Genomic DNA, 13330 nt, shown 5'->3' on the forward strand with positions numbered 1-13330 from the left:
TACATCACTTACAGTTTAATTCTTCTGTCAGAAACAAAAATATATTGAAGGAATTTGTTCACTAAGCACTATCAAAGATTAATTTATTGCATTACCATTTTTGACAATGGTCTTTTCTCCAGATTTGCCACTTTATGTCCAAGACATCACCAGCTTATAAGACCATGTGCCATAACAAGTGAATTCAACTTAAGTTGCATGTATGTGGGCAGACAACCTGATCACAAACAATTGCAGCATATAGTTATATGGTAAAATTAAAAATTCATTGTCACTTTCTAACTGTGGTAATGGTTTTTTTCTAACTTTCTTCCAGATGTTCACTTGGAGCTTGAGCAGAAATTAGCCGATTATATGCTAATGGAAGATGCTGTTGTGTATTCGTATGGATTTTCAACTGCTGCGAGTGCAATACCTGCTTATTCCAAACGTGGTGATATAATTTTTGTGTGAGTTGTAAGAAGAGATTGTAATGTGTTTAGATAGATTGGCCAGAACTAGTTTATGCTTTCGACACAGAAATCCTTCAACTCTAGTGAATGTATTTTAGGGTAGTGCCCTGCATTATTTGGCAAATGTTGACAATTCTACCAACATGTATAGTTGGTGCATATAGGGGAAATATCTTTTTCTGGCATGCTCTACAGTTGAATTATGAGGGGTAGCCATAAAATTTACTTCCTGCAAATAATTTCACTTTCATGTGTTCACACAACAGAACACCCTGTGGTAATCCAGAGGCATTATAACCAGTGGTTGCAATTATTTTGAAACATAGTCGTTGCACATAACTTGAATGAGTGAAGGTGACAACTCACCATATAACTGGAACATTGAGACTGTAAGAAGTGCTATTTGAGTTGGGTAACTTTGCTGTAAATGAAAAAAAAATTTTTTTTTTTTTCAAAAATTAAAAAATATTTTTTTCAAAAATTAAAAAATATTTTTTTTATTCTTAAAGAAAGAAAGAAGAAGAACACAGAGCTCATAGTTGAACATTGAGTGGTTGAGTATTCATTAGGCACATAAACAAGACTGAAGTGTTACTAACCTTTCAGGCCCAGTTGAGCAGTGTTAGTACAATTAGGACACCAATACATCAATGTTCTCAGTCTTGTTTATATGCCTGTCAACAGATCAGTGCCTCATATATAAGGTATGTTCAGAAAATAAAAGGAAATTTATGTAGTCATCTACATCAGTATTGTTGGTGATTGTTGTTGTTGTTGTTGTTGTTGTTGTTGTCTTCACCATTGTTGTGGTCTTCAGTCCGGTGTCTAGTTTGATGCAGATCACGTCAATGTTACTTGTCAATATTGTCTCCAGTAGATATTATACATTCATGCTATTGCTTCGTCCAGTCTCTGAACCTACTGGAGCTCAGTCTTTTAGCTCTCTCAGCATTGTGTTTTTAATTTTGTCTATGCTTTTAAAATAATGGACCTTCAAGGTTTTCTTGGGGTTTTGGTAACAGAAAAAGTCACATGGGGCTATGTCTGGTATATATGGAAGCTGATAACTTAATTTCTGATACACCAAAGCACAAATAACATTTTGACAGCTGAAATAGACTAAATGTCCAATACAACTAATACTTCACAAATACATTTCGTGCATGATTACAGATACAACAAAAACAAAATTGCACAAATTGAACTAATACAACACATGAAATTACAAAATTCCTATTATCTTTTTTAGTTCTTCCATCATTTTTATATCCCATCCAGGTCTTGCCATTATCATAGTTGTGTAACATTAATGCATAAAAAATCATTAATACAAATTGAAGTTACAGTAAAAACACATTGGCCATACTGGACCACACGGTGTACATCAAAGGACATTTCAAAGTTTTGTTTTAGGCCTTTTTTGTGCTCATGATACTTATATTCTCTCAGAATGGCATCTTTTTCTATTATCAGACCAAGTAGTTTCAGTCTACTTTAGTTTTTCTACCAGGGTAGGTGTCTAGTCATGATTTTTCTACTAAGATTTCTTTTGCTTGGTATGCCATTTTGAGTTACACCTGATTCTTTCACATCTTCTTTTACTGCACAGATCCACTTTTATTTCTTGAACTTTCAGCTCTACTGTGTTTTTCGTAGAATTCAGCATCCTATCTAGTTAATCTGGTTGTTTCCATTCTGTTTATGTTCCCATAAAATTTTATCCTATGTTTTTTTCACATCCAAATAAATGTTGGCATATTGCTTAGTTTTCTTATTTGCACTTAGCGCGTGTATTACTTATTCAGTATGATTTGGTCAGGAGACGTATACCTGACAGCTTGGCTAAATCAAGTTTTATTCCTATGTTCAAAAAAGGAGACCTGAAAAATTGTGATAACTACCGAGGAATAAGCTTATTGAACTTGAAATGTAATATTTTTTCCAACATCATCAAATATAATTATACAGACAATATGAAACCATCATGGGTAAGGAGGAAATTGGTTTTCGAAAAGGAAGGTCATGTTGTGATGCCTGTTTTTCATTGAAAATGCTTATAGAAAAACATGGAGAGTTCAATCTAGAAACACACATTGCCTGCATTGACTTCACAAAAGTTTTGATAAAGACAATAGAAAAAAATTATTTCAGTTTCTGGTAGATGCTCATGTTCCCCAGCAACTTATTCATAGTATATACATTTACTGAATAGATGTAATCTGTGTCAAGTAAGAGGACAAATTATCAGAGCGGGGCAGGCTATATGCAGGAGAATGACAGTGATGTGGCCTTTCACTACACTTTTTTTATTATTTATATGCATAAAATCGTCCAAGAGTAAAGACAAATGCCACACAGCTTCATTCAAATCAACAGAAAAACAAAGCTAGATCTCTTACTACTTTCTGCAGTTGATTTAGCTCTTGTAGGATCTTTAGAGGATGACCTGCAGTGTTCTGTCCACTATTTACAGATTTATTTCCAAGCAATACAGCATGGACATCAAAACCTAAAAAACGAAAACTATGGCCTTCTGCAGAAAATACCCAATAAGCAGTAAGGTCTGTTTGAGAAAAACCAGGCATACGAAAAGAATGGGAGTCATTAATAATGAGATTAAACCTTCCATAGTCCTGGAATGCCACAAAACACGCCTTTATAAGACCTTATAATGTAATTGGATAGATAAAAACTCCAACACACATACGCACAATGATTTAACTTTTACAAGCTTTTGGAGACAGTGGCTCCTTCTTCTGGAAGAAGAGTTGAAGAGGAAGGAAGAGGGGTGAAGGAAAAGGACTGGATCGGTTTAGGGAAAAGGGTACAGTTCAGGAAAGTCACCCAGAACTCCGTATCAGGGGGACTTACCAGATAGTTTGAGAAGGAAAGAACTTAGCAGGACACCTGGACAATAAAGGCAAAAGATGCAAAAAGACTTAACAGCCTATGAAATGAAATTCTGGAGACAGACAGCTGAGTATACCAAATGTAATCACAAAAGGAATGAAGATTTGTTGAAGGAACCCATCACACATTATATTCTGAACCATTAAAACAACTGGAGGAAACATCTACATCTAATGAGCTCAAGGAAGATCCCAAAATCCATGTTACATTACACCCCAATGGTGTAAGATTGCTACATTGACCACTGAAAAGATGGATGGAGAAGTAACTTCGCGATGACGCCATAACAGTCAAGAAGCTTAATATTTGTAAGGTGGTGGTGGTGGTGGTGGTGATGGGTGATTTGTCCTGATTACTAAAATGAACATTTCAGCCCCATAAAATAGGCACTCTGGTTTAAAACTGCAAAACCCTTGTTTTAGTTTAATTATTGTGTTTTTATTGCCAGATTCCATCAACATACATCATTGTTCCTATATCATGTACTTCATAATATGTAAGTAATAAATTAGAAAGAAGTAGCATTGTGTTTTAATTTTTTTCAGTCATTTGCATTTTAAATGTTCTATTTCTGGTTATAAACCTCCTGAAAGCATGATTCTTTCTATGCTATGCTTACACCAGGAAGGAAAGGTTCAGACATAAAATCAGGGTCTATGAATTAACTCGGTGAACTGTGGTGAAATGGAAGGTGAATTACTTTTTATCTTGTTCACTAAAATTTATTACATGATCATTTAAAGAATAGAGCAAGATGTATCTACACTACATGCTCTGTTTTACTCATTTTTGCAACAAGTTCAACTTTGTATATAAGATTCACTCATTGCAGCTGCCAGAAAATATTAAATATTTTGGAGGCAATGTGATGAATTTGTAGGTGGAATTAAAGAACTTTCAATTGGGTAACTCTTCCAAGTCATTGAAGAATATCTTAACATAAACACTAAAAATGAATGTTTCAGGTTATGGTAGAATTAATATTAGCACTCACTTGAGAAAAGTGTAAAATTATGAGACAGAATGGCTGTCCAGTAATTACAGTTTGCAGGTGACATGTCGAAGCTATTGATATGCACATTAAATAAAGAAATAAGCATGTTGTTGGAAAAAGTATGACTTTCCATGAACATACGTATATGTGTGTTTGTTTTCATTTTGCCAAAATCTAAGAAGAGTAGCTACTTCTTATACCTTTCTTGAATTTATAATTTTGATTGCTATTTTCAAAAGCAACTTAGCTACGTGTCACTAATGTCACTCATTACACATTATAATTTCAGGGATGAATGTGTGAATTTTGCTATTCAGAAAGGACTTGATGCATCTCGAAGTACAATACAGTTCTTTAAACACAATGATGTTGAGCACTTGGAACAGCTTTTGAGAGCTCAATATGAAGAAGACATAAAGGTATGAATATATATTACTCCTCATATTATTGTTTTGTACTAATTTTGTTCTGTTGGGATGCCAGGGGATTATTTCTGTCAATTTCCTAATGTGTACAATAATAGAAAACCCTTATGGAATAAAACATGAGTCAAGGCTACCACTCACTGTATAGATGTAATGATTAAGGTCATTGTTTACAATAAGAAGAAAGTCCAAGTTTGAGTCCTAGTCCCGCTGTTTGTAGGGAAGGCCTTCAGACTGCTTTTTTGAAATTTGTATTGGTTGGTTGGTATGTCATTCTAATTTTTGTGTTTAATGCAAATAGCACTGCTATTCTTTCAATGTGCTACTGATTGTGTGCTATGTTTATCATTAAACAAGTAGAACGGAGATATCTCCAAAGAAATTATCTTAAAATTGTTCTTAAATACTGCCGAGGACAGGAACAGAAAGGCCGTGATATCCTATTATAAAGAAGTGAGAAAACTGTGCAGATTATTTCAAGGCACTGTGAGAAGGCCAGAAATAATGGAACATATTGTAACATTGGACAAACACAACACCAGAATTCCCGCCAACCAACTTTAATCTGCTTACACGTGAAGGAACGTAACTAAGACACTGAGCGACTTAGTAATCAGTACAGCCACACAAAACCAAGGAGTCAATTAAGGCACATTTTGAAAATGAGGTCTAAATTTTTCTTATAAATTTTAGAGTGGCAGAGAGCCCAGTGCACCAGTTTATATAAGGCCGTTTTTCATCTGTGTTGATGCGAGGTGGCCTCTTTAGGCCAGCCGTGGAGGCACGCGCAGTTTAATTGTGTGCTCTCCTTCACCTGTTGGGGGATAAATGTTCATCATGCAAATGTCTATGTCTTCATCGGAAGAGGATGACTGCTGGAGCAGGTGTTGTGCCGTCATAAGAGAAAACAGTCTGAAATGACACTGGTGTGGACAGGTCCCCACGAGAGACTGTAAGGGAACACCAGCGACAGAGGCACCATATCCAGGCAGGCACTCGTTGACAGGGGAACAGAGAAGACAAAGGCAGCAACTGCAGTATCTACAGGAGCTGCAGAGAAGTTTGGAAAATATGGACCAGCTGAACTGCATAACCATTGGACTGCGTATGAAATGGAGGGGCCGTAATGTGCCAAATGCCACTCTTTGTACAAAAATCTTCAAAATTCTGAGACACAAATTACAGGCTATTGTCCATTGCAAGAGTAAATTGTAATCTTTCCAAGGGTAAAATCTTTGCGAGGGCCATGACCTCAGTTGCCATGGATGTGGACAAGCAATGAAACATGTAAGGAAATTTTGAGAAAGTGTCACTGCTACAAGCCAAAAGGATCAAGGAAGCGACCAGCAAAATGGGCATGAATACACTTCCAGGGGCACTGGGGAGGGGGGGTCCATGGAGAAAGAGAGGGGGAAGGTGCTGCTTGATGAGTGGCACACTGTAGGCAGACTGACACAACACTCATGATCTCATTGTCAATAACCGGCCAAAACCCATGGCAGCAGGCCAGGAATTTTGTACGAGAAACACTCCAGTGGTTCAGGTGGAGATGGCGCATGACATCCTGGCACAATGCGGACAGGGTGCCGACTCTTCAGTAGCCAACAGTAAGTCACCATCAATAATGGAGAGCATAATAACTACTCAAGGGATCCAACACCTGACCCAGCAGTTCATCTATGAGGCATGTTTTTTAAGTAAGTACCATTTTGAAATTAAAAAAAGACGTGCTAAGATATCTCAATAATTTTATTTTATTTTTACATGAAATCCTGTACCTTGATCTACTTTTCTACATAATTTCCATCAATATTGAGGCACTTGTCATAACGTTGTACCAGTTTTTGAATACTCTCCTCATAGAAGTCTGCCGCCTGACTTGTTAACCACTGCATCACCACTGTTTTGACTGTGTCATCGTCTTGAAGACACTGACCGCCCAGGTGTTTCTTCAAGTGCAGGAACAGTTGATAGACACTGGGCACAAGATCGGGGCTGTATGGAGAATGATCTAGAGTTTTGCATCGAAAAGATGTCCACATGCGGACGGGCATTGTCTTTCTGCAAAACAATGCCCTTGCTCAACTTTCATGGACTGTTGCTTTGATTCTGGTGTGACGTAGGCCACCCATGTTTCATTGCCTGTAACAATTTGGCTTAAGAAATCATCACCGTCATTGTGGTATGCTCAAGGAAAGTCAATGCACTGTTTAAACATTTGGTTTTGTGCACATCCGTCAACATTTTCGGTACCCAATGTGCGCACAATTTTTGGTAATTCAAGTGCTCGGTCACAGTGCCATACAAAACACTATGAGAAACATTTGGAAAGTCATCCCGCAAGGAGGAAAAAGCGTCTGTTTTCTCTCACCTTATTGTCCACTTCATGCACCAAACTTTCATTGACGACCGAAGGACACCCACTCCATTGTTCATCTTGCACATTTGTGCGGCCATCTTTAAATGCTCTCACCCACTTTCTTACCATTCCATCACTCATAATGTTTTCTCCGTAAACTGCACAGATCTCACGATGAATACCGATCGCTTTTAGGCTTTTAACACTAAGAAATCTTATAACAGCCCGTACTTCACAGTCGGCGGGACTCACAATTATCGGAGGCATCTTAAACACTCAGTACACAATGTAAACAAGGAAGAATCAGACTGTAATGATGTCAGTACATAGATTAAGGTACAGGCTTTCATGTAAAAATAAAATTATTGAGACACCTGAGCACATCTTTTTATAATTTCAAAACTGTACTTACTTAAAAAACACACCTCATAGTCAGGTGTGGTGGATAAGTTGAACAACCTGACTTAAGACAGGATCAGTCGTGACAGCTGCCATAATCTGACATCTGGTAATGAAAAAACCATTCATGGCATTGCGGGTGTCAACGTCTAAATGAAACCACAGCAATGCACCCTGATCAAATGCTGGATCGGGTCCAGCCGGCAATCGAGAAAGAGCATCCACATTAGCGTGTTGTGCTATGGAGTGAAAATGTAATTATAGTGCGACAAAAATGGAGCCCAGAATTGCAAGTGATGGGTCACTTTGTCCAGAACAGATGCCGAAGAATGGAACAGAGAAACCAGAAGTTTATGATCAGTAATCGAATTTAGAACCTATAGGAAAACATGAAATTTTTTTAGTGTGCACACAACAGCAAGGGATTCTTTTTCTATTTGTGAGTAGTGCTGTTGCAACTTATTCAGGTTTTTGGAAGCATACACAATGGAGTGTTTGGAACTGTCCACTTTTTGTGCACGAATACAGTCACAGAGCCATACTGGGAGGTGTCTGCAGCCAAAATGAGATATTGGGTGGTTGGGAGGTAACCAGGCAAGGTGCCAAGTGTAATTTTGACTTCAACAGGGTAAAGGCACAATCACAGTTGGGCGGCCAGTGAAAAGCAACACCTTTACGTAAGAGAGCATGAAAGGGCTGAGCTACTGAGGCCACATCAGGAAAAAAATTATGGTAGTACGCAATCTTTCTGAGAAAGGCCTGCAAGTCTTTGATACTGGAAGAATGCAGCAAAGCCACAGTGGTGTCAGCATGATGGCGTGAATGCTTTACACCAGCATGCAAGACTTCAAAATTGAGATAGACAGTAGAGGGTGAAAAAATTGTAATCTGTCAAAGTTACATTTCAACCCGATGGCCTGCAGCACCGTGAACAAGGCACAAAGGTCCTGCAAGTGTTCATCTGTTGAGTTACTGAAGACCATCAACCAGTTAGTTAATGTACCCTGGCATGGAGGCAGTGAATCGCCCCAAAAGTCATTGGAAAATAGCAGGGGTGCTAGCTGCACTGAATGGCAGGTGCTGGTATTGCTGTAACCCGATGCAATTGCAATTAGGCTTCTGACAAGTCTATTTTGGAAAAATATTGGTTCCAGGAGAATCATGCTAAGAGTTCTTCCTGACAGGATAAGGGATAGATATCAGTTACAGACTGTAAATTTACAGGCTTTTTAAAATCACCACAGAGCCAAAGGTTGTCATTAGGTTTTGTGACAATTACCAATGGAGCAGACCATTCACTAGAGGAGACAGCTGTGACAGTTGTTGGTACAGAACTTGATCCCATACCAGATGTATTTTGTCAGGAAGAGAATCCAAAAATTCTGAAGACAACTACCCCAAATGGTTTTCAGTTTTGGCATTATCCACCACTAGAAATGTCAAAGGTTGAACAAGCGCTTTATATGCTACAGGAGTAGAAAACTGTCCCAATATGGGTATTTGTTGTTTGTTGTAACTCATCAGCCAATGAGAGACAGGGGACAATGCCTGTGATCCAAGATCCACATAGATTTGAGAATGTAACAAAGTTACTACCGTACCTCTATCTACTTGCATTTTTTAATGTCTTGTTTATAACACATACTTCAATATAAAGTTTGTTTCAGGCTACCATCCTGTGGGAAACATTGTTCACATCCATGTTCATCTCTGATGGAGGAGGTTGAGGGCTGCACACAGAAGCAATATGTCCCTTCTTTTTTACAACAGTTGCATGTCACCCAATGCTTTGGGCACACAGCCCACTCATGTTGAACAAAACAATAAGGCGATGATGCGAGAGGAGCACATATTTACCTTTGTGACACTGACTGCTGTTGCTGTTTAGCACGGCACTACCCCATGCATCATGGAGACCGTGACCGCATGGCCACGAAGTCATCTTCCCCCAATGTACTAACCAATGGTGGCTGAGGAGGAGAAGCAACGGCTACTTCAAACCAAGCTTCTATCTGATTTTCTGCTTCCCTAGATACTTCCAAAGATTGGGCAGTGTTCAAAACCCCTGTGAGAGAGAGGTTTTCACATTGTAAAGCGTGTTCACGAACTTCTGAATCAGGGGCTAAGAATATTATAACATCACAAACCATCAAATCAGCATATGAGTCCCGGTGACCTTCAGTGGAAGATGGCTAAGCCTTTGATGTTCCCCTGCACAAACTCTGTACGACTGCAGCTGCTTTTGACAGTGGCAGAATTCTACATCTACATCCATAATCCGCAAGCCACCTGACGGTGTGTGGCGGAGGGTACCTTCAGTACCTCTATCGGTTCTCCCTTCTATTCCAGTCTCGTATTGTTCGTGGAAAGAAGGATTGTTGGTATGCCTCTGTGTGGGCTCTAATCTCTCTGATTTTATCCTCATGGTCTCTTCGCGAGATATACGTAGGAGGGAGCAATATACTGCTTGACTCTTCGGTGAAGGTATGTTCTCGAAACTTTGACAAAAGCCCGTACCGAGCTACTGAGCGTCTCTCCTGCAGAGTCTTCCACTGGAGTTTATCTATCATCTCCGTAACGCTTTCGCGATTACTAAATGATCCTGTAACGAAGCGCGCTGCTCTCCGTTGGATCTTCTCTATGTCTTGTATCAACCCTATCTGGTACGGATCTCACACTGCTGAGCAGTATTCAAGCAGTGGGCGAACAAGCGTACTGTAACCTACTTCCTTTGTTTTCGGATTGCATTTCCTTAGGATTCTTCCAATGAATCTCAGTCTGGCATCTGCTTTACCAACGATCAACATTATATGATCATTCCATTTTAAATCACTCCTAATGCGTACTCCCACTGCTTCCAGTTGCTGACCTGCTATTTTGTAGCTAAATGATAAAGGATCTATCTTTCTGTGTATTCGCAGCACATTACACTTGTCTACATTGAGATTCAATTGCCATTCCCTGCACCATGCATCAATTCGCTGCAGATCCTCCTGCATTTCAGTACAATTTTCCATTGTTACAACCTCTCGATACACCACAGCATCATCTGCAAAAAGCCTCAGTGAACTTCCGATGTCATCCACCAGGTCATTTATGTATATTGTGAATAGCAACGGTCCTATGACACTCACGAGCAGCAATATCATGAGTAAGTTTACAGTGATACATAGAGAGCAACTGACACATTTCATAAATGGAGAGATTGAAAGGTTCCTGAAGAGGAGCTAGCTGACACAAAAGGTGATGAACACATGGAGAAATCCATTACACACATTGGGGTCAGCAATGCCGAAAGCTTTGAAATGTTTCCGAAGGCGTTTTTCTTGTGCATCCCAATTTTCTGCAGTGTCATCATATGGTGAGAAGCAGTGAACTGTGGTATGTCAAAGATGCTGCAAAATTGTTTACTGTCACAGAGAGAGCCTGCTGCTAGTTGGTGAGAGCTTGCTGCTAGTTGGTGAGTGCTTGCTGCTAGTTGGTGAGTGCTTGCTGGTGTTCAACAAGAAACTGATGAATTTTTTCCGCTGACAAATTGGCATAGTGAGCCATGAAACGAAAACACACGGAACAGATACCATATTCATCATGAAAAATATCATAATGTTGCACAAACACAATATCAGAATTCCCAGCAAACAACTTTAATCCACTTCCATATGAAGAAATATCCTAAGAAACTGAATGCTGTTAGGAAATCAAGGAGTCAGTTATGGCACAGTCTAACAGTGATGTGTACGTTTGTTACACAAACATTAATGTAACCGAGGGCTGGCGTGCCGGTTTATGTAAGGCTGTTTTGCATATGGCGCAGTGCTTGCTGCACCATCTGTGCTGATTTGAGATAGCCTCTTTAGGCCAGAAGTGGAGGCTTGCGCTATTTAATTGTGCCCGCTCACTGTGTAGGGTTACAACAGAACAGACAGAATACACTGCCATACACCAACATGTCCACATTGCCTCGACCAACTGTTTTGTACCGGTACTGCAGTTTGACTGGTTGACATAGATGGATTCATATTTGTTACACAGCAAGTAATTCTTGTGAGCATGATGAGATTCCAGAAGTCATGATAAACCTATGTGCTGGTGTGAGAGAGATTATAATGTGGGCTAGGAATTAAATGGACTCCACTGAAGGCACGATATATGATTCTAATTGCTGTCGCAAACTACCAAGATGAGATGAATATTACAAATTGCATTAAAAAGTTGGATGTACTTCTCAGTCTACACCCCCCCCCCCCCCCCCACTTTCCCCACTGCGAAATGCATTATTGTGCTTTGATAGTATCGTTGAAACCTTTCCAGTGCCTGTTTCTATAGATTCCTGGTAAGCATCCATTGATCTTGCATGCACATCAGTATTTAGAGAATTGAACTCCCATGTGTAAAAGAGCTACAAATCTCTGATTCTTTACAAAGAAGTTAATGTGTAACATATTTGATGTTAAGTGTGTAAGTGAGTAGTAGTTTCGAAAAGGTTTTAAATTACATTTAAAGTTTTTTGGAACACAATAAGTGCTCTCATTATGAAACACTGGATGAATATATTCTGTGTAATATGTGCTCTGCTTTAAGCAAAACATAGTTTTCACATGTATCAACATTTATGATGTCGTAACTCCTAAACCATGTATATAGTTAATTTTTCCAGCACATGTAGTGATATATGTGGATACTGTGCGAAATGTGTTGTGAACAGAGTTAGTAGTAAAGAAGTAATAAATTAAAACATGGTACCTGATGCTGAAGTTTCATTGTTTGAACAGCAAACATGCAGTAAGCAATATATTTTTTTTTCCTTTCGTTATTTTATTGGGGGGGGGGGGGGGGTGTCAGTAAGAAAAATCTTGGAAAAGGTTTGAACTTATCTGTTGGAGATCGCTAAGTCCCCTCATTCCCAAATACTGGTGGAATGCAGTCTGGGTAATTTACATGCCGTGAGTTACACAGCCTCAAGCCCTATACACAGTTCCTAACATTAATACTTGACTTTCTGTGTTAAACCTATAACATAAGATTCTAATTCTTAATGAGTAGATTATGACAGCTTTTTATATTTGGGCAACAATTACATGAAATATTGAAAATCAAAATTTTGTTGCACCTGGAAGCTATTAGATAGGCAGTGTGCAGCTAGAAGAACTGGGTTAGCCGTTTAGTAATATAGATTGCGTAATAGTAAATTTATGACTCTAACGTATCAAATTTCTTTTTTTTTTTTTCAGAATCCAAAGAAAGCGAAGAGAACTAGAAAGTTTTTAGTAATTGAAGGAATATATTTAACTCAGGGTGATATATGTCCCCTGCCTGAGCTAATAGAAGTTTGCAAAAGATACAAATTACGAATTTTCATAGACGAAAGTGTTTCTTTTGGCACACTTGGTGCACATGGGAGAGGGGTTACGGAATACTATGGAGTTGATGTGAGTATTGTTTTGCAAGTTATAAATTATAACTTATAACTAATGAGAATTTTTTGTCTATGATTTGTCCTGTATATCTTAGACTTGCATGGTGAAAATGTCCAAAAGCCGCTTGCATGTGTACTTCACTTTCATACAGTTGCAGCTTGTGGTTTCCATACTGTTACCAGTGTGGTCAAATTCTTAAGTGCAAGAGCCCTACTAATTCTTTTGTCCACATCAGTTATTACATAAAGTACATGTTTTTGCCAGTTCTATCTAACACACCCATTGTGAAGAAACCTTCAAAATGCACCTCAAGTAATAAAAAGAAATTTGCACTATATCAAACAAACACAGTTATAAGCAAGGAACTTCTTGGA

General features: G+C 38.7%; 1 protein-coding gene across 1 annotated transcript in view; it reads left to right on the forward strand.

The window, feature by feature from the left end:
- The window catches only part of LOC126187721 (serine palmitoyltransferase 1), a 105400-nt gene that overhangs the window by 63854 nt on the left and 28216 nt on the right, over positions 1-13330 (forward strand). Inside the window, exons 5-7 of the mRNA XM_049928965.1 lie at positions 317-449; positions 4646-4775; positions 12771-12968. Coding sequence (XP_049784922.1) covers positions 317-449; positions 4646-4775; positions 12771-12968 — 461 coding nt within the window. The remainder of the gene's footprint in view (positions 1-316; positions 450-4645; positions 4776-12770; positions 12969-13330) is intronic.

Source organism: Schistocerca cancellata, chromosome 5 (assembly GCF_023864275.1).
Source record: "Schistocerca cancellata isolate TAMUIC-IGC-003103 chromosome 5, iqSchCanc2.1, whole genome shotgun sequence".
Lineage (NCBI taxonomy): Eukaryota > Metazoa > Arthropoda > Insecta > Orthoptera > Acrididae > Schistocerca > Schistocerca cancellata.